Below are 22,236 nucleotides of genomic sequence, written 5' to 3'. Positions count from 1 at the left end.
ATGGCAAATGGTTTACATAGCTCACGACATCACAGGTCAGGTAGAGGCCCCTTAGCAGAATTTTGCTTAGGGCCCCAGGGAGGTCAGGATCGGCACTGGGTGTAGCAGTCGATTCTGTTCCTTACCGGAATTCCTGTTCCCTTTACGCAATCATATTACAAATCATGCGTAGTTGCCCAGATGAGCAAAAAGCACAATTGAATGTACGGGAAGCCAAAAGGTTAAAAAAGGATTGTATTTTTTCCGAAATCTAAGCGTTTTTTTTGTTTTTGTTTTATTAGAAGCGAGTTTTTCCCCATCTGTCAATTCAATCCAGATTATTTATATAAAAAAAAAAATTAAAAAAAAAATCATAATAATAATTAAAAAACAATAATATGAGCAACTCTTTTTCTCATGTGTATTTTGGTGACATTTAACATATTGTTAATACATTTTGTATACTGTTTACAAAGTTGTATATCATAAACCTGTCATCTTTGACGTTTGCAATCTTTATAAATAATAATAAGACCATAATATGAGGCATTGCGTTTGGACATAAACACGATCAGATAAGGCAATTTGTATGGGCAAAATTCAACTGAATATATTCCTTCATATAGCCCGTGAGTTTTGGGGGTAGTGCCCTTTTTTCAGGTCAGAGCAACTGCCCCACAAAATTCCTGTGCACGTCCCTGATTGACACCATTATATGAGAACTGAACAGACCTAGACGATGACATCACTGTTTTCTTCAGAGAGGCTGAATAGATAAATGTAATATATTAAAACTTTTTTACAACAGAAATGAACCATCACTGAACTTAAGCTGGACTATGACACTATTTTCTCTGCAACTGTTGCATTATTTTCCTGTTATCACTTTAAATGTGCTATATAAATGAAGGTGACTTAAATATAAAAATTTTCATATTTACCTTTGTTTGTCTTATATTTGTCATTTGATTGAATAAAATTTGGATCTCACAGCAAAACAACTGTTTGCACTAACACAAACAAACTTACCAGTGTAGCAACTGAAACAGTCTGTGCAATAGGCCTGGTTATACAAACTGTAAACAAGGAAATCTCTTTCTCTGACACTTTGGTTGGCTCTGATGGAGTTTAAAAACATTAAAAAAATGTAGATATTATCTGACTATAACAGATGACACTATCAGATGAGTAAAAAAGCTTGAATTAAACTGGATAATGACACTTATCTTCTGTAGAGCTGCCTTTGAAATCATTTCATAATTGATCTTTACAACATTCACATCAACTGAACTAACCTAATGACACTACGGACTTGTTACTTGACAATATTTACCAGTGCATTCTCTCACTAAAATTTAATCATGTAATGCAGTTCAGAATTTATTATTTCATTTAATCCATGTTTTTATTTGTAATCATTTACAATATGTTAGAAAGGTTGCATCATGCCGGTCTTCGTTCTTTATTGGCAGCACACAAAAACTATCTAAACTGACTTGCCATCAAACACTGTAGTTGTAGCTGAGACCTGGAAGAGTTTGGTTACGGCTGTTTCACACCACAAGCGTGAGCCGCGTGTCAGCGTAACTACAGCGTCGTTATAAGTGAGCAAATCTGTACAAAGACAACTATAAATTTGTTTTTAGAAGTTGGTCATTTATAAAATTGATAGTCTTGAAAGTTTAAGATGGGGAGGTGTACAACATTCGCATGTAAATGGTAAACAACAAAAAACAAGCAAGAAAACAGATACGATCTTGTCGTTTCAGTCATACTTTCGAAATGCTTACAAGACAGCAAACTGCGGATAAAAAAAAAACGCACACTCGGGTTTGATTTGGGTTGTGTTAGCCTATGTAGCTGTCTGTGTATTACATAAACTAAAAGAAAGTTTATATATATTTTTTACTGGCTAGTTTACTTTAGTTTTTTTTTATAATACACCTTACTTTCACCCAAACCTAATAATTAAAAACAAGTTTAAATTGGTGGCCTAAATCTTCTATAAATATTTTTGAGTCTTCATTTTCTTTTCTTGCCTACTCCAGTTCTTGTTAAAACTCACTAGACATGCTTATTCTGTGGATTTTGGGCACTTTTTGTGTGAAATAATATTTAATTTGTCCATCAAAATTGTGCTTTTACTTTAATTAAGTGTGCCTTCTGACAAAAGAGATTGAGAACCACTAAACTACATCAAAGCAGGTGGTCAGGTGCAGCCACAGGAGTTCATATGTACATGACAAAAAAAAAAAAAAATCAAAAAGTCTCAAGGAAAAATTATAGAGGTCAATAATGCAAATGGTCATGAAGGTGGACAAATCAAATCTAGGCCACATTCAGCTGTGGTGTGAACGTAGCCTTAGTTTCACACAGATACGGATTTTCTGGTGCCATTTTAAATGGCCAAGCCATTTAAATCTCTTTCCACACAAAGAACAAAAATACCGTCTGACATCTGCATGACTTTTCAGATGTATCTGTAAGTGTGATAGCAAAAGAAATCTTTTATTACACTGGTCACAATTAAATTGCCTTTTTCCAGAGTTTTTTGGGTGTTTTTTAAAATGGCTCCTTTTTGTAAATCTCTTGCCACTTTCAGAGCCCTGCAATTTCTTTCTAGAATGAGTTTGCAAATGACTTTTCAGGTCTCTTCCATATGTGAAACTCTTCTCACAATGTACACATGGGAAAGGCTTCTCTCCAGTGTGAAGTCTTGTGTGAACATCAAGGCTTACTTTCTGATTGAAACTCTTTCCACAGAGAGAGCAGGTGTAAGGCTTCTCTCCAGTGTGAATTCTCATGTGAGTCTTAAGGTTTCCTTTAAATCTGAAACTCTTTCCACAGTGATCACACATGAATGTCTCTTCTCCAATGTGAATTTTTACATGCTTGTTAAGGCTTTTTTTGTCTGGGAAACTCTGTCCACACCGATGACATTTAAAACATTCCTCTCCAGAGTGATACTTCTTCATGTGGAAATTAAGGGCTCGGTTACGTGTAAAACATTTCCCACACTCAACACACATGAATGGTTTTTCTCCTGTGTGAGATTTCATGTGATACTTAAGATTTCCGTTTTGTGTGAAGCTCTTCCCGCACAGTTTGCAGGTGAAAGGACTCTCTCCGGTGTGAACTCTCATGTGGGCTTTAAAGGTTGATTTGTATGTGAAGCTCTTCCCACACAGTTTGCAGGTGTAAGGATTATCTCCAGTGTGAACTCTCATGTGCGAATCAAGGGTTGATTTATGTCTGAAACTGTTTCCACATTGATCACATTTAAATGGCTTCTCTCCAGTGTGAATTCTCATGTGAGTCTTAAGGCCTCCTTTATGTATGAAGCTATTCCCACACTGTTTGCAGGTGTAAGGCCTCTCTCCAGTGTGACCTCTCATGTGTGAATCAAGTTGTGCTTTATATGTGAAGTTTTTGCCACACTCTTTGCATGTGTAAGGCGTACTTTCAGTGTGAGATATCATGTGCCTTTTGAGGCTATCTTTAGTACTGAAACTCTTTCTACACTGATTACAAGTAAAACGGTTCTCTCCTGAGTGCATCTTCATGTGGTTATTAAGGGTTACTTTACTTTTGAAAAGCTTTCCACACTGATCACATGTGAACGGCTTCTCCTCTGAGTGAATCTTCATGTGGTTTTTAAGGGTTACTTTACGTTTGAAAAGTTTACCACACTGATCACACGTGAAAGGCTTTTCTCCAGTGTGACTTGGCATGTGGGAATTAAGGTTTCCTTTGTGAATGAAACTTTTTCCACAATGCTTGCAGGTGAAAGGCTTCTCTCCAGTGTGAACTCTCATGTGGAGTTCAAGGTTATGTTTTAGTTTGAAACTCTTTCCACACTGACAGCAGGAGAAGGAACTGTTAGATTCTCTCTTCGGAGCTCTTTTTCTTGAGGAAGTCGTTTCAGTTTGTATGTATTTTTCTGTAGTTGTGACATGTTTCTGATATTGATGTTTCTCTTCCATTTCATTCAGTTCTTGACTCGTCTCTTTCAGTCCCACCAGGTCTAAAGCAAAAAATATATATATAAAAAAAATACAAGTTAACATCAGTTTACCATCAAAAACAACAACACGATATCAGATCTTTCGACATAATTCTCAAGCTATTGAAAAGAACATTGTGGTCTATGTTGGCATTTATGTACAAGTGTTGGCATAATTTCGCAGTAAACAATTACAGTCTTTCAACGTTGAAATATGGTTGAAAATAAGTCGGTCCGCCTGGGACTGGTATACGACGTGATTTCACCTAAGTAGTTTTGGCCGGATTGTTTGACTACGTGTTTTCAACTGATCATCTAGGACAGTCAAATAAACCACATGTTTTCACCTGATAATCTAAGACAGGATAAGTCTTATACATGCTAAAATAACAGAGAAATACATACCAAACCATGTTCATTATTATCTCAAATAAATTTAAGGAGTTTTACATATTCCATCAAAGTTGTAAAAAAATACATTGAAACTGTGATTATGAGGCGCGCCAAGCAATGAGGAGATTCATACTTGGAAAGAATTACCACACCCCAGTCCAGCTGGTGGTGGTAATGCACCATTAAAGTAAGTTGCCAACCGCCATAAAACCGAAAGAAGAAGCAGCAATGAGGAGGCACGCCTGCAAACCTGCAGCAATGAGGAGATAGGATCTAGGGTTACTCAGGTTAGAATAAAAAATATATATATATAACAAATATTTTTTTAATAAAACTCATCGTCACCATAATTATTAGACCATAGAATATATACCACCAGGGGGAGCAATAGGATTCCTTAGGGTTAATGCTCCCAGCGGTTGTCCTTAGGTAAGGATAACATCGATTTGGTTCTTGCATTTAACTCTAGAAGGGAAAGCTGGCAGAAGCTTGATGTATCGAACACCTTGTACATTCACCAGCCTGAACACCGACCTAGGCTCTTAAAAATCCGCCAATAGACTGCAGACTCTTTCCGGGTGACCTGGGCAACCTAACGGTGAGGTCACTTGGGAGAGTGGCAAGTATCCAGCCCCCCTGTACCTTCGGGCTTGCACACAGGGAAGGTGACCTGGGGCAAACAGGTCTTAATTAGGTGCCCAGTTTCTTATGGCCATCCAGGCAACTCATACAACAGCACATTGGCACTTCAACACCCCAGAAAAACTGATACTAAAATAGTTAAGACGCTCGGAACGCTTAACATGGAAAACCAAAAAAATTAAATCCTTAAATCATGACGCAGAATCCAACAATAATCAATTGAGATTCTGTTGATACAAGAATTAGAAATTGGCTATGAGACACTCAATGGGAATTGATCAACCAAAGCGGTCCGCCTCAGAGGAGTGTCTGGTTGTTGAAGGTGCCGAAACACTTGATGATCCTGAGGTACACCACTGAAGAAGTGTCTCAAATATTTCTCTCACACTACTAGTTTTGAGAGACTAGAAATTGACTACAAATAATTTTAAGGTAACCACCCATTAGCAACAGACCCAATCTAAATAGCCCTGATGAACTAAAGGAAAAACCACACTCAACCCAGACCCACCCATTCTAAACCAAATAGCAAAAGACCTAATAGCCTCTAGCATAATTCGAATAGCTCTGATAAAATTTGGTCACAGCTAAAGCAACTAAGGTGAACTCACACCAATTTTAAACCTAATAGCAACAAACTTAATAGCTCCAAACCGAACCTAAATAGCCATGGTAAAAACCTAAATCAACGAAGTAGGGTCAACCCACACTCACCCTGAACCTAACCATCTCAAATCTAAAGACAACAGACCTGCTGACTTTAAAAACCCTATCTAAATAAACAAGTAGGAAGCCTAGTCAAATTAACTAAAGGTAAACCCACACCTAACCTAAACCAACCCATCTTAAACCTAATTAACCCTAATAAAGCCTAAATCAACAAACTATGGTCAATCCACAACCACCCTAAAACCTAAGGACAATAGAATCAATGACCACAAAACCTGCAGAAAACCTAACCAAATTAACTAAGGGGAACCCACGCACAACATGCTACATCAGAGACACATATGACTTCATTAACAAAATCAAAACGATACAAACCCCACCAGAAGCCATCCTATTCACAATGGACATAGTCAGTCTATACACAAATATCGAGACTCAATTAGGACTCCAAGCAGTCAGAGAAATTTTTAAGAAAAACGAGGATGTCACAAGACCAGACGAGTCAATTCTCCAACTACTAGAAATTAGCCTAACATGCAACGATTTCGAATTCGCAGGGGAATATTACCTCCAGACAAACGGTACAGCAATGGGCAAAAAATGTCCCCCTTCATACGCCAACATATACATGGCACACTGGGAAGAAACGGCCTTTCCTAAATGTAACGTATTACCATTCAGGTATTACAGGTACCTAGACGATATTTGGGGAATATGGGCACACAGTATAGATAGCTTCGAAGAACTCATACAAAACCTAAACAATCATCATAGACTAATCAAAGTCAAAACAACTGTAAACCCCACTACAGTACACTTACCATTTTTAAAGGTCCAGACTTTGACTCCACACATAAACTAGACTCAAAAGTCTATTTTAAAGAAACAGACACACATGCGCTACTCCGCCATAAAAGTTCCCACCCAAAACATACCTTTGGGGGAATTGTCAGGGCACAACTATTGAGATTCTCTAGAATCTGCACAAGAGAGGAAGATTTCCAGGTAGCCAAACAAATCCTGTTTAGATCCCTCCGTATTAGGGGATATTCAAAATCATAAAACTTAAAAGAATATACAAGGATTATCAGGATAAACGAACAAATCCGGGGGAACAACGAATCCCAGATGAACAAATTGTAGTCCCAGCCGTTTTCACCTACACACCAACTACAAGAAAACTAAAAAAAAAATAAAAACAAAGACAATTTCACAAATCTTTAATACCACACAAAACATCACAATCTTAGCATCATACAAAAGGAACCCCAATCTCAGAGATATCTTAGTTAAAAGTCGACCTTCCTCCAAAAAAACCTCACACACTTAATCCATAAACCCAAAATGGTTAAGCAAGCAGGGAAACCCAGAGCCTACTTTGTACCGAATATACCTCTCAATAACACCAACTGTATATATCTGATAACATACAACAAATGTAAAAAACAATACATCGGACAAACCAAAAATTCCATTAGGAGTCAACACAAATATAACATCCGCACTTCCCCAAAAAACTCAAGGAATGGAATCCTAATTAAACATTTCCAAAGGCATGGTATCCAGAACGTACGCATCCAAGGTATTGAACATAATCCCCACTGGACTGAACAACAAAGAAGAAAAGCAGAATGGCAGTGGATCAAAAAATTAGAAACTAAATTCCCTAAGGGACTTAATGAAAGACTGGAAAAGAAAAAGTACACATTGTTCAATCATGCCAGACATACTTCCAACCAAACAAACACCTGTCTGTAGATGAAAGAATGGTTGCTTCAAAAGCAAGAATAGGACTAAAACAGTACATGAAGGATAAGCCAACAAAATGGGGCTATAAACGCTTTGTGTTGGCAGATTCAATCAGTGGTTACACTTGGAATTTCTTTGTTTATGAAGGAAAGAACTCCATGGCCACTGGTAAAGGCCTTAGCTATGACTCCGTAATGACCCTGATGAATATTCCTCTTCTTGGCATTGGCTACCACATTTTCATGGAAATTTTTTACACAAGTCCAACCCTGCTTTTGGATTTGTTTGGAGAAAAAAAAACCCTCTAGCATGTGGCACCATTTGAGCAAACAGGTTGGGCTTTCCAAAAACAAAAACAAATGACCTCAGCAAGAAAGCCCAGAGAGGAACCATCCGCTGGCTCAGGCAAGGAAAACTCCTATTTGTGAAGTGGATGGATACAAGAGAGGTGGTGATGTGCTCCACAATTCACAAGGCATATGTGGGTGAGACTGTCAACAGGCGTGTGAAGAATGCAGAGGGTGAGTGGAGAATACAACAGATCCCAGTTCCCACAGCAGTCAAAGAATACAACAAATACATGGGTGGAGTTGACTTGTCTGATGCCTTGATTTGTTATTACAATGTTCTTCAAAAAACAAGGAAGTCGTACAAGACCTTGTTTTTCCATTTCTTTGACATTTCTGCAGTAAATAGTTTCATTCTTCACCAGAAACTTTCAAAATCCCACAAAAAGACACCGATGACACAGAAGACATTCAGGAAAACCCTTGTGTCTGAGCTTGCAGACATTGCCACACAGCCCATACCAGCTCCCCCAGAGCCATTCGCAGCTGGTGCAGCTTGTTCATCCACCACCAGCTCAACAACCAGCCACTGCATTCCACAGTACTTTAGCACAGATGCTACAAATAAAAGGAGGCAATGTGTTGTATGCAAAAGGCAAGGAATAATATCAAAGACTCCTGTGTTTTGCTCTGGATGTGGTGCGGCTTTGTGTCCTCACGCAAAGTTACAAAGAATGGCACCAGGAGGGGGACGAACACACCTGAGTAAGTGTGTGTGTGTGTTTTTGTGATTTACGAGGACATTTCATATGAATACACACCACACTATGAGGACATTTTGAATTATGAGGACATGGCCGGTGTCCTCATAATTCCGACAATGTAGAAGTGTTTCTATTGTTAGGGGGAGCTCAAAATCAAAATTTCAGCTCATGTCCCCATAGTTCACAATAACCTGGTTTTGTGTATCAGCTGTGTATCAAGACAGTGCCCCTGTAGGTGGGTCAGTGGTACTGCATCTCCTCATGAATATTCACACAAGTGTATGGAATCGAGGCCTTTGATTGGCTGATCGCAAAAAGTCCTCATAATTTCGGGTTTTGTCAAACCACTGTGTTATTCTAATTGCCACATAAGAAAATTACATCGAATGAAAAAATTATAACAACAATAAAAACTAAAATAAATCAATAAATCAATGAAAAAGGAATAATTACACAACACCAAGCCTTTTTCGATGATCCGGACCTGTCTCCGAGCCACTCCCTGTTGCTGAAACAGCCACATGCGGATCAGTCATCGAGGAGAAGAGACGTCAGGTAAGAGTTGTGATCAAATTCCTAATACCCAGCTACACTTCAAGTCTAAAACGGTATTAATTTTAATTTTATATTGTGTTGGTCGTAGTTTGAAATATTTTTCAGTTAATTTGATCATATTAATGATGCAATTAATTTGCATTAACGTTAGCAGTTATAAGCTAGCTATAAGCTTTGTTGACACGTGTCTGTATTTCACAACGTGTGAGGATTTAATTTTTTATTAAACTAATTATCATATTTATTTCCCGGAACATTTGGGCAGTGTAATGAGGTTGGCATGTGGATCAGTATAACGTTAGTTGGATAAAGTTTTTTTCTAGGTCCCTTTGCAATTTAGGCCTAACAATTATTTAGCACCCCGAGGCATGGTAATGGTTTATAACTGAAACTTTGTTCCTTAGCTAGTCCTTGTTTAAGCTTTTAGTTGCTCGTTTTAGTTAATTAGTAATGTTCCGTAGGTGTCTGTATATATGTTAGTCAAATTATAATGGTTCAATTTAAAGACAACTACAGTGTGTTTGAGAAAAAGAAAAAGCAGCATGTTAAAAAAAAAAAATTAAACACAAGATCCATGTTTTTACCGTTTAAAGGACAACTCCGGTGCAAAATGAACCTCGGGTGTAATAACACATTGGTACAGACTAAATTGTTCCCTGAGATTTGTTTTCATGATAATCGAATGTAAAGAGTTTTATCTCTAAAAACAGTTTAGCTTATAACGCTAGTATATTGGGCATCGAGTAAGCAAAAAGAGATCGCTAGTTAATACCATTAACAAGGCTCAAATTAGCCCCACACTAACACGGCAGCATAATGAGTGTCCTTACATGCAAACCGAAGCATTGAGAACTTTGTAAGTGTATAGACAGTTTAATAAGAAGAAACTTTACACAGACAGTACAGTTAGCACATACAGACAGCAGCCATCTTGGAAAACAGTCTCGATCAGTCAAACCACGAACACGGTGATACGTGAGCTGAACTGTGACTTGGAATCTGATATGGTCCGTTGTTTCCGGAAGAAAGCACTGAGCGCATAAGAGAAGCACTGAACGCAACAGAGAAAATAAAAAAATAAATATAATTTATCTTATCTTCAATATCTACACGTACTGTTCGCTCACCTTCGTGGTTCGATTGATCGAGACTGTTTTCCAAGATGGCTGCTGTCTGTATGTGCTAACTGTACTGTCTGTGTAAAGTATCTTCTTATTAAACTGTCTATACACTTACAAAGTTCTCAATGCTTCGGTTTGCATGTAAGGACACTCATTATGCTGCCGTGTTAGTGTGGGGCTAATTTGAGCCTTGTTAATGGTATTAACTAGCGATCTCTTTTTGCTTACTCGATGCCCAATATACTAGCGTTATAAGCTAAACTGTTTTTAGAGATAAAACTCTTTATATTCGATTATCATGAAAACAAATCTCAGGGAACGACTAAGTCTGTACCAATGTGTTATTACACCCGAGGTTCATTTTGCGCCGGAGTTGTCCTTTAACTAGTAAAACTTCTTAGTATTACATATGTATAATAATTGTTATAGTTAATAATTTCACTGTTCATAACAAATAAAGTTTATGTCAGTGATATCTAAAAGTCATGTTGTAAAGTGATTAAAAACATCATGTGGCCTTTGCAGGAGATGGCAGCTACAAGGTCTCGAATACAGTACAATACCTTCCTTGTCGAATACAGAGGAGAAATCCTGAATAAACAAGCGTATCAAAGGAGGCGCAGTGTTTATCATCGTGCACTTGAAGTATTTTTGTTTGAATTTCGCTATAATGGGAAACAATTATGGTATGTATATTAATGTACCTCACTTACACTGTCGTATTTCAACCAGAGATACAAAGTCAGCTTTTTCTGACTCCATTCCAGTAGCAGTAATGATAACTTAGGGTGAAGACTGGCCGGAAACATGATTGAATTATTCTGTGAAACGTGCAATGACTTGTGTGATTCAGTCAGTGTTACACCATGCAGTTAGCAGTGGCGGATTTAGCAAATTGGGGGCCCAAGGCGAAGGTAGTTTGGGGCCCCCCATCCGATCTTTAAAAGAGAACAAATTTTTTTTTATTTATTTTTTTTATAAACCATTAAATGGCACTTTCTGGAGAGTTTTGTGCAAAGAAATATAGAAAAAAAAGTAGGTCTAGCAAGTCTTATATTTCAGTAATTCACACAGATCAAACACAAATATGCTGACTGAATAGATTGCTAGTTGAGAAACACTGCTTTAATTAATGTTTTTATGATGACTTATGATGAAGGTTAACTAAACAGCATGAGCCGTCTTCCTGCTGGCCAGTAAGTTATTTGGCAAATTTAATTCATACAGATCTGTATTATGCTGTAGTTTTTGATAGTGTTATACATTTCTTACAGATAATCACGATGATCATTGCGTTTGTCTTACCGAATGTGGTAGCTTTATGCAATTACAGTTTGTCTATAAGCTTTTTTTGTATTAATACCGACAGTAAAATGTTGCCAGATATTGCTACGAAAAACAAGAAAAACAAAACAAAATAATAATAATAATCCGAAATAAGTTCAAAGCTTGTGTTTTGGAAATAAGGTTAATATATCACTAACCCTAACATTCAACTTTCCACTTTAATAACTTCCTAAAGTGTCACATTATCAGAAAAACCGGTCCAGGAGACTACTGCCACCTTTCCATTAGTGGATCTGGCAACACGGAGGCTGCACCCGCGCCCTCACTCACAACGCGCTCTCAAGCCCCGTTCACTGCGCTAGCTTCTCGCAGCAACATGAATTTCAAACACTCATATGAGGTGGTTTAAACGGCTGATTAATCATTCAGAGAGCTTGACATTTTATTTTTGAATGTAAAAAAAATTACTTTCGTATTATCTTTCTGTATAGCCTATGTATAATTTTCTTTAGATTTTCTGTCTAAAAGTGACCAAAAAGACATTTAACTCCAGCTCACCATCGGTGTCGCCAAACTGCTCCGTCTCCAAAACGTTCGTACGCATGGGTCAGAGTTTGCGTGCAGGTGCGCACATTTTTCCGTCAAGTTTGTTTTTATAAATCACAACTTATGCGTCGGAAGTGGCGTACGCCTCTTTCAGGGCCTGTTTTGTGCGTACGCAACGGTTATAAATGAGGCCCCTGTTGCTCAGCTGACACTTCATGACCCCTCTCAACAGATAATGTGTTTACCATTGGTAATATGGGTTTATTTCTAAAGTTTTTCAATTGTCAAAGACGTATTGATTTCTAAATCCAATAAGGCTTTGAGTAAATGGTTAGTTATAAGAAATGTTTTATTTAAATTTTGTCATTTCTCAAAGCAGTACACATGATTTTCTGCTCATCTGTGTTTACAAATGTTTGAAAATATTTCATAGGTGATATCTGAGACAGAACAACAGTCCAATGGTTTTGTCAGCTGTGAGGCAGATGATGGATCAGAGATGGTGATTTGGAATTTGTGTGTGTGAATGTAACCTAGAAAGGGTTTGTCTAAGGTACGGGAACCCTGCTCCTGGAGAGGCTCTGCCCAACAGAGTTTAGGTTCCACCCTAATTTAACACTGCTGTTTGAAATGGTCATGTTCACATTAGCTAGACATGTAATCATTTCTATGAGGACTCAGCCAATATGTACAATGGTATTTAGCAAAGTCTCTGCAGATTTTTAAAACATGGCATTAGGCTGAACTTTGTTTATATAAGTTAAAAAAATTAAAGGTGAACTAAGTAACTTTTTTACCTTAACCGAACAGCTTTGGAGTCATTGTAATGTTTATATTACTGATTTCGTGTTGAATGGTGGTCGTCTCGCACCCCCCTGGTGCCTGTGAGCCGCAAAACCACCCTTGCAACTTTGGGCCGGTGGGTGTCGTGTGATATCAGGTCTCGCGAGGTAACGAATTGCTTTACAGCACTGCACGCGTACACGCCCCCATCCATCCAGTATCCGGCTAGCTAAAAGAAAAAGGTAACGCTAGATATTGAATTCTTCAAGTTTTCGTAATGGCTGATGTAAAAAAGAAGAAGAAAGCTCGGAAATCTTTGTCAGTGGACCAAAGAAAGAGGAAACGAGAGACTGACTGAGCGAGAAGTCAGACTAGAGTTAAAGGTGAACTATGCAGGTTTTTTACCTCAACCGAACAGCTTCGGAGTCATTGGAATGGTTATATTACTCTTTTCGGGTTGAATGGTGGTCGTTTCGCACCCCCCTATCGCATGTGAGCGGAAAAAACACACTTGCAACATCAGGAAGTGTCGTGTGATATCAGGTCTCGCGATGTAACGAATTGCTTTACGGCAAAAAGATCTGATAAAATTCTGATAAAATGAGCATCAAACAGAAATAACCCGGCGCCGTATACATGTGGTGTTCGAGGCGCACATACAATACAGACTGCCGACAGTTAAACAGGGCGCGCGCAGCTCTTAAAGGGGCCATACCTTATTTCCACTCGTTACAGCGTCCATCCTACTGAACAGGTACCGGTGTACAGGGGGAGGGGATCCGGCCGTGAGTGCTATTCTATTCTCTAAATAAATAAAAGGAAAGATTGACCATATAGATTATTTCTGTCCATCCATCATAATTTCATTAACACTACCTCTAACACTGCTACTTCAACATTTTCTCTTCCATCTTTATCACACATACTTTTTCCATTACCTTTAGCTTTTGTCTTATATCCATCTATCTGTCATATCATCAGTAACATGCTCTGCCTCTATGGACCTATCACTTGCTTTACAACTATCGCTCTTCTTTTTTCACATTCTGTCCATTCTTTCATTGTGTCTGTTGCTCCATTGTTTAAATGCTATTAAAGGAACACTCCACCGTTTTTTTGAAATTGGGGTTATTCACTGTCTCCCCTACATTTAGATAGGTGGACAAATGCATTTTTGTCTCAGTGCATGCATTGTCTTAGTCTGGCAGCACCGCCGCTAGCTTAGCTTAGCATAATGAATGGAATCCTATGTTGCCAGGTAGCATGTCGTGAGTAAAAGTGATAAAAAAATAAAAATAATTACTTCGTGTGGCCTTATTCACAACGAGTACAAATAGCAATGCAGATTAAGACTAGGTGATTTCCTAGGCAGAGATTGATTTGGGACTATATGGGGGGGAAGCCCAGGCGAAGCACTGCTACTTGGGCGCAGAGATATCACGCAACAGCTGAAATAAAGCTTGCCACAAAGAACCGGCGAAAGTAATGATTATGCATGAAACATTTGAATAGTTGTAAAAATTGATAAAGTTGACGATGTAGACTCGCCATCTTCGCAGTAGTGAACGCGAGAAACGCGCCGGCGCCTCCGTGTCCTGATTATATTGTCCACTATATTTGCTTCTTATTTATTAATCCAGGCAAATTTGTTGATGAAACATTGATTAAAATGAAGATACAATTTATACAAAACGAAATAAAATTTAAAGAAAGGCTTTCTACAAACTTAGTAGATCAAAATCTGACCCATTCCAAATGTTTTCCGATATATTGGTCATCTAATGATCCTATCTTACTCATCTCATGCGGTTCCCTTTTCATATAATCAACATAGATGAAATAAAGAAAATAACACCGGTAAGTGTATTTTATCAAATTCTCCCTAAATGAAATGATTAACCCAAGAATGAACATTTACTAATAATTTTCTCACCCATCAAAGATGTATATGGCTTTTTTGATGAAAAAGAATGTCATGTGCAAATTTGATGGCCAGGCATTGATTCATTTCATTTATTTTTTACTTTTGGGTTAAATTTTCTTTCCTGAAGTTTTTTATTTTTTTGATGTGTAAATAAGTTTTGTTTTTCCACCCAACCCCCATCCCATCCCATCCCATCCCATCCCATCCCATACACCCTGACAGTGATAATGATACACCAGATCTTGGCTGTGATTTAAGGATTTGGACACTCCATGCAACCCCCAAAATCATCGAATGTCTTTCTAAATGTAATGGGCAGTACATTTATTATGGTTTAGAACAAAGATAAGACTAAAGATTGCACAGTGCCAATCCTTTTCACAAAACCTTGAGTTGTGTGAACATTGATGGCATGCCACTTTTTAAATCAAACAGTGTTCAATTTTGGCCCATATTGGCACAGTTTCACAAATTCTATCATTTCATTGTTGCACTTTTCTTTGGAAAAGCGAAGCCAAGTCCTTTGGGCAATTTTGTTAAAGACCTTTTGGAAGAGTTGCAGCATCTCAAAGCTGTTGGGATGGAGTATGAAAATAAAGTTTATGGTATCAGCCTTATGGCCTTTATATGTGATGCACCAGCAAGATCATTTTTAAAGTGCATAAAAAACCACAATGTGTACTTCAGTAATTTTTCTGTTAGACTATATGCATTTGATTTGTTTAGGAGTAGTAAAACGTGTTCTAGTTTTTTGTTTCGGGGTCCGAAAGTGTGCTGGCTATCTGCAAGACAAAAAGATAAGATCTCAGTAAAACTAAACAAGCTGAATGGATTCATGCCAAGTGAGTTTGCAAGTCAGCCCAGGGGTTTGAGTGAACTGGATAGATGGAAAGCCACTATATACTGGACCAACAAACTGTCGAAATTCAGTTTCAAGTGAAGTGTATACTCACTTTTTGACATTGACAGTGGCTCCGTCAATCCTGCTGAGCTCTGATGAGAACACACGGCATTCATATTGCATATGCTGAGAAACTCCTAAAATACTTTGTTAAAAGGTGTGATGACCTTTATGGAAAAACGTTTGCAGTCTGCAATGTGCACTGCCTGTTGCATCTGCATGAAGATGCTTCTCGCTTCAACGGTTCACTAAATGACATCTCATGTTTGCCATTCGAAAATCATCTGCAAGTATTAAACAAATTGGTCAAAAATAGCCACAATCCAATCGCTCAAGTAACAAAGTGGATGAGTGAGATTAAAAAATGCAAAGAAAGGCATCAACAAGCATCAAGAGACAAGGTCATGTTTTTATATATGTACAAAAGGTAATATGCTTTATGCTTCACAATGAAGGTTTTGCATTTGTGAAGGAAAAAAGGCAAGATGGAACTTTGTGCTGTGCTGAGCCAAAAGGACACAAGAGACTTTAAGAAGCCATGTGAGTCAAGGATATTGAATATAGTCTATGTCCAAAGAAAACGGACAAAGACAAAGTTATTGCAATCCGAAGACCTTTACTGGAAGGTTGCTTGTCTCCCTTCTGAATAAGGGCATGTCCTTTTTCCTCTCCACCATGGAATGGAGCTCAGGAAATACAAATAATGTATGTAATATTTACTATTATTCAAAATAGTAGTGCACTGTTAGCATTATGTAGAAAAGGAAATGTGTAGTTCTAAATTAAATAGTCTAATTGTGTTTCAGGCAATGGTAAACGCACGGGCTGTTTGGATGGAGAATGGGCAGCAGATGGAAGGAGTTTTGCCATTGAACTGGTTCGACACAAAGACCAAAGTGGTGCAATGGCCTCTAAAAAACCTTTTACAACCACAGCAGGAGCTTTGAATTTGTTAAAGCCAAAGTGACATCAGGTGATAAAAAATATTTTGAATGTTATTTCTGGCACGTTTGTACAATTTATTTTTCAGTTAAAATACTATAACACCATAAAACGCATTACTATCGCTAGTAGTGTTTGTTTTCATTCTTGATTTTTAGTAAGTTGACAGGAGTGTGAAAAACTATTAGCAGGATTGACTGATTCAAAGATTAAGTGTTCAAATGAATCATATATACACACGTCTTTAGAGGGTTTTTTACTTTTAGACTAGTCGGTTACAAAACTTCTGTTTAAATGACTGTCAAATTAGTAGATGCGCAAAGATTTTAAAGGGATGTCGGACAGCAGTGTTAATAAAATAATAGATGCCCCAACCACTTTTAAGTTCAAAGTCTGGATGCACTTTGGCTTTTATACCATTGATTGGACAAACATATTGTAACCAGACATCTTTGACACTCTGCAACGAGCACTTGCACAGACACACACGAGAGCATATGAAAGCATGCGTCTATTTACTTAAAATGTTACATTTAATTTACAGACGGGGAAAAAAATGGTTGTTTTCATACAGTTCGACTTTAATAAAGAGAGAAAACCTGCACTAAACCTTTTTACGGGCATTTTGATTTCATAGTTAGACAGATATCGTGATGTATCATTATAGGATTGTCTAGCAATAGATCAATTAACGCAGAATTGCTGTAGCATGATGATATTATCGGTATCGTATTGTGAGGTACCCTGTGATTCCCATCCCTAGTGAGTATCCTTGGAAACATAGTTGGTTATGTCTTAAGTGAACGTAAACAGTTTACAACTAAAACACGTGTAACATTTTATTTGATCCGTTAATCAAACAACAAAAGACACACAAAAGTCATTCAGCCAAGAGCAGTGAGTGATGTTTTTTTTTTTTTTACTTTAATAAAGATTCATCTATTCATCTACACCCATGGAGGGCCACATAGTATAGTATATGTACAGTGCAACAGCAAAGAGCTTGTTTACATTTTAGACAAGTCGCGATACTGAACGAAACATATAAATGGCAAAAAATAAATAAACCAACTGCCTTGACCTGACTGTTATATGCCTATACAGTTCACACGGATCCATTCAGAATGACTAAACACAGCAACATACAACTGACAAATCAACATGATCCTGCATGTGTGTGGAAACAATATGAAAGTCCTGAAATGTGGTGCATGAAATACAATGTACAGTGTCGACTGCACACAACACATACACGGTTTGTTTGCGCATCAATATAACAGATTCACGCATGCTTGCTTTACAACTCCTGTACGTCACCGCAGTCTTTGAGATACTGGTTTGCTTTATCCAGCAGAGAAACGTAGTTAGCGTATGATAAAGAGAGAAAACCTGCACTAAACCTTTACACGGGCATGTTGTTTTCAAAGTTAGATAGATATCGTTAAAATAGGAGCGTGAAAAAACTTCCGCTACAGACTGTATCAATGGGACTGTTGATTTTTTTTAATGTAAAATTCAGCAGATACTTCTAAAAACCACAGTTTACAATCATTAACTGAGCAAAACAAAGTGTGAAATAAAGAAAACAGGTGTCATGATATTCTGAGGTATATTTCGTGATTTTAAGGGAAGCGCGTAAGCCATACTGTACGTTTATGCGCAATACTTTAGAGTCTGATCAACTTATTTTATTACAGAACTGCAAGAGTGTGATAAAAACAACAGATAACATTAAGAGCATTACAAATAGAAACTTATTGCATTAATCTATAAGGTTGGCATTTATTCATGCACTTACCTTACGATGCAATCATCTATAATTAGATCAAATTTAAGTTGTTTAAATAAAGGTTATTTCATTTTTATTTAAAAAAATATATTTTTCCAGCCCATAGAAGATTATTAAAAAAATAACCAGTTTACAGCACCGGTGTTCTGACAATCAAGTTGCTCAGATGTTACACATTAAAATAAAATGACATGCATGGTAGGGTATCATGCAAGTCTAAAAAAACATTTCATAAGTTAAACTAAATTAGTTTAACTTAACATAAACATAATTAATTTTATTCTCAAAACTGGCGTTCGTCAATTGTCAATAATGCAGGTGGAAATTCCTTTACGCTAATCGGGGAAGGATGTGACGACACACGGATGGATAAAAGCCTATATTATATGCTAATTATTTCCCATCTGCTTTTCTGCGGTAAATAGCGTTCGTCAGCTCCAGTTTGTATCCAGCCTCTCACAGAGACTTCAGATGCCCCAACACCTGCGATGAGATGACTAAACGCCTGTGAAGAGACGACTCGACGCCGGCGATATGTTATGCCCTAAATTAATACATGATTAACTAACTGTATTTTTTCTATGTACATTTCTGAAATGCACTTTCTGTAAAGCTGCTTTGAAACAATATGTATTGTGAAAAGCGCTATACATATACATTTGAATTGAATATAAAAATGTCCAACAAGGAAGGATGAACTTCTCAACAACATTAAAAAGAAAAAACTTTAATTAGGACACTCGTATGACATTCATCAAAAGTATTCTTCATTTCTGTAGAGATGGACATTTTAATAAGGATAAAATGAGTGAGTTCAGCTTTGAGAATGAAACCAACCTGTTTGTTCCTCAGTATCTTCATATTTCACTCTGAATGTTTCTTCAATCTTGAGGTCTTCACTCTCCTCTTTAATAAACGCCATCTTTGTTTGTTCCTCAGTATCTTCTGGTTTCACACTGAATACTTCTTCAATCTTGAGGTCTTCGCTCTCTTCTTTAATAAACGCCATCTTGGTTTGTTCCTCAGTATCTTCTTGTTTCACACTGAATACTTCTTCAATCCTCATTTCTTCACTCTCTTCTTTAATAGACACCATCTTAAATTGTATAGCACATGATTCTCAGTGGCTTAACTGGGAGTTTTTCTGTGTATAAACATATGTCATGTTTAAGATAAGAACAATTACCAGAAAGAAAAATAGATTTACACTAAATCCCTGCGTGTCTCAATCAGCTCTAGTTCAGTACACTGGTAAGAGAAGTCAGTCAGAGTGAGATAATGACCTGAAAAATAGCATTACCAATTAATAAAGACCAACTATACAATTAGTTCCTTATTATTTAGATTTGGTATTTAATGATTAGTGGATCACATTTAATAGATCATTATAGGGTGAATCATTTTTTACAGTTGCCAACTTCAGAAAAGAAAAACAAATTGGACAATAATAATAAAACAATTGGAAAATAATGGATACTCAAAATAGTTGCACACAGTGTCATTTCAGTGTCTGCGGTTAACTTATGTGCATAAAAGGTTGTCAGACAAACATATTTGTTTTGCTTAACGTCTTTATGTACAATTTTACTCTAAAAATTAATTCAAAACGATACACTTATTGTGGTTAAACAATCAATAAATCATCCAAAAGAAATAAAACATCGATACCGTATAATAAACGAGTTTCTAACTCGGAGTTTAAAAGCCCTGTTTCTCCATCATAACTATCCAGTGACCGAATTCGCATTTACAATATCAAGTTGAGTCAGGATATTGGGAGTGGGAGCGAATATAAAACGCACATTTTACACAAATGTACTGTTATGCACTTTTGCGGCTATATGAGCTTTACACATACAAATAACGTTAGATAAACCATTTCTATGTTAGATTCAATATTAATTAGTTCCTTTCACAGTCATTGTAAAAGCTATACAATTGTCTAAGAAGGGGCTTTCATTGATTTAAAAGCATGAAAGCCACAAACCTTTTATCAGCAGAATCACAACAGATCAGATGCAGGAGCGCGACGCAGCCTTATGACGTCTTCTTCGTGCACCCGCTGACGTCATAGCGCCGATCTAAAACAAAAGTCCCATTCGCATGCTGCTGTGTTAAATCCCAAAAGTGCATAGACACAAAGGCGTTCAACCTATGGTGATACAAAAATCAGGAAATAATTTTATTATAATGATAAATTCTGCCAAAAAGAATAGTAGGCTATATGTATAAGAAAATATGTCTTACTTTCTTTATTGTTTATAGGGGCCGCTCACCAAGACTTTAGAGAATCATTTTATAAAGTCAAAATGTTAGCCATTAATGTTTTGTGTGTAAATAAAAATGTAAATAATGTGAGCCTCAATTTCCACTGTAGTAGAAACAACATAAAGACAGTATATTTAAAATAATTGTTTAATGGCATCTGCTTATGAATGAAGGCCAGTATCTCTGATATTAATATAGCTACTGATGTCTCGATGAAAATTATTCTCCCCCCACAAATTTGAAACATTTCTTAGGCTTCAAAAAATATAACAACTTATAATTTAAGTCAACTTAAAACAAACCTCACATAAACGCATAATAACCCTCTGGGGACCAAGAACGCACCCGTGCGTTTTGGCAGATTTTTTTCACATAGCAGAAAAATAGACTTAAACTACTCCATTATTTCTGGTCATACAGAGTTATGAAACATATATTAAAAAAACTGTTAAATGTCTACTTTTTTATGTGCCCACCTACAATCGAAATAAAATATTGTGCTTTTTTAAAATAAAGAAAATAAACAGGGTGTGCGTTCTGCTTCTCCGTGTCCATGAACTTTTTTTCTGGAGCACTAAACTTAAAAAAAAAAAAAAACTCTAATGCTATTCACCCAGACATGAGCAATATGTTTATGATCATTTAAGTTTGTACTTTTAAATTATCTAATTTAAAACTAAAATAAATATTCCCTGTTTATGTAATCTATATAAAAAGAGAGAGGTGTCAGCCATTCTCATTATCGTTCTCGCATCTCATTATTCCGCTAATGTTACACGCCCACGGAGAGCGCGCGCTATTCAAACGCTAATGATCTGAAGCAACACATTGAGACGTGTAAACGCCCACACAAACTCTGTAAACACACTATATTTAGTCAGATTAATGTAGTACTGTCGTCTTGCGCGGCTGTGAGGAATAATCCTGGGACATTTACCTACCTCAGAACAAGTGCTGGTTTATTTTCACTTTGAGGAGCGAGCTGAGCTGTAAGTGTTTTATTCTTGTGGTGTGTTCTAATCGCCTTCGCCTTATTCACCTGGCGGCCATTTTGAAAACGCGAACGTCGTTGAGGGGAACACAAACCCGGAAGTTGACTCCGACGCAGCAGCACCAGCAATGGAGACTCCAGTGTGGACCACCAATCTTTCCTGTCTGCCCGAATTAATTAATTATTAATTATTAATAAGCAGAAACGGAGGTAAATCGGCGTCCATTCATACGTTCAATGTCGTGGATAAAACCTTCGAACCAGTTACTGTATCCCTTAATTAACACAGCCCGGGGGATGTTGCAGTCAGTACTGGCTCACTGCTCCACATTTTGCATCGTTAATTCGGGCAGACAGGAAAGATTGGTGGTCCACACTGGAGTCTCCATTGCTGGTGCTGCTGCGTCGGAGTCAAACTTCTGGGTTTGTGTTCCCCTCAACGGCGTTCGCGTTTTCAAAATGGCCGCCAGGTGAATAAGGCGAATATGATATATAATAACGTTAGTGTCTGTAAACGCAAAAATAGCCTACTGTTTAAATTTGAATCATGTTTCTGTGTGTGTTTGTGTGTGTGTGTGTGTGTGTGTGTGTATGTGTGTGTGTGTGTGTGTGTGTGTGTTTGACTAGTTTAGGATAGATTATA

The 22,236-nt window shown here is 37.3% G+C and overlaps 1 protein-coding gene across 2 annotated transcripts; it reads right to left on the bottom strand.

The window, feature by feature from the left end:
* Positions 1-1,807: 1,807 nt before the first annotated feature.
* LOC130073222 (gastrula zinc finger protein XlCGF26.1-like) lies at positions 1,808-20,363 on the bottom strand. Of its 2 annotated transcripts, XM_056238689.1 has the most exons (3): positions 20,322-20,363; positions 19,172-19,478; positions 1,808-4,003 (listed from the first exon to the last, which is right to left on the bottom strand). In XM_056238689.1, the coding sequence occupies exons 2-3, from the start codon at positions 19,428-19,430 to the stop codon at positions 2,319-2,321; spliced, it is 1,944 nt and encodes a 647-aa protein (XP_056094664.1). In that variant the 5' UTR covers positions 19,431-19,478; positions 20,322-20,363; the 3' UTR covers positions 1,808-2,318. The 2 variants fall into 2 exon arrangements, with proteins under 2 accessions (XP_056094664.1, XP_056094665.1); XM_056238690.1 differs by lacking the exons at positions 19,172-19,478; positions 20,322-20,363 and adding an exon at positions 4,178-4,288.
* Between the last annotated feature and the right edge of the window lie 1,873 nt (positions 20,364-22,236).

The sequence above is a fragment of the Rhinichthys klamathensis genome, unplaced genomic scaffold (assembly GCF_029890125.1).
Source record: "Rhinichthys klamathensis goyatoka isolate OS25496 unplaced genomic scaffold, OSU_Roscu_1.1 h1tg000530l_1, whole genome shotgun sequence".
NCBI classification, from domain to species: domain Eukaryota; kingdom Metazoa; phylum Chordata; class Actinopteri; order Cypriniformes; family Leuciscidae; genus Rhinichthys; species Rhinichthys klamathensis.
The sequence above is the reverse complement of the archived record's forward strand: the minus strand, read 5'-3'. Positions and strand labels throughout refer to the sequence as shown.

Bases quoted from the DNA above. Each gene is read 5' to 3' on its own strand.
- LOC130073222 (XM_056238689.1), bottom strand. From the start codon at position 19,430: ATGGTGTCTATTAAAGAAGAGAGTGAAGAAATGAGGATTGAAGAAGTA. The intron at 4,004-19,171 runs GTTGGTTTCATT...TTTTTGCTTTAG, and splicing joins AGATACTGAGGAACAAACAG to ACCTGGTGGGACTGAAAGAG.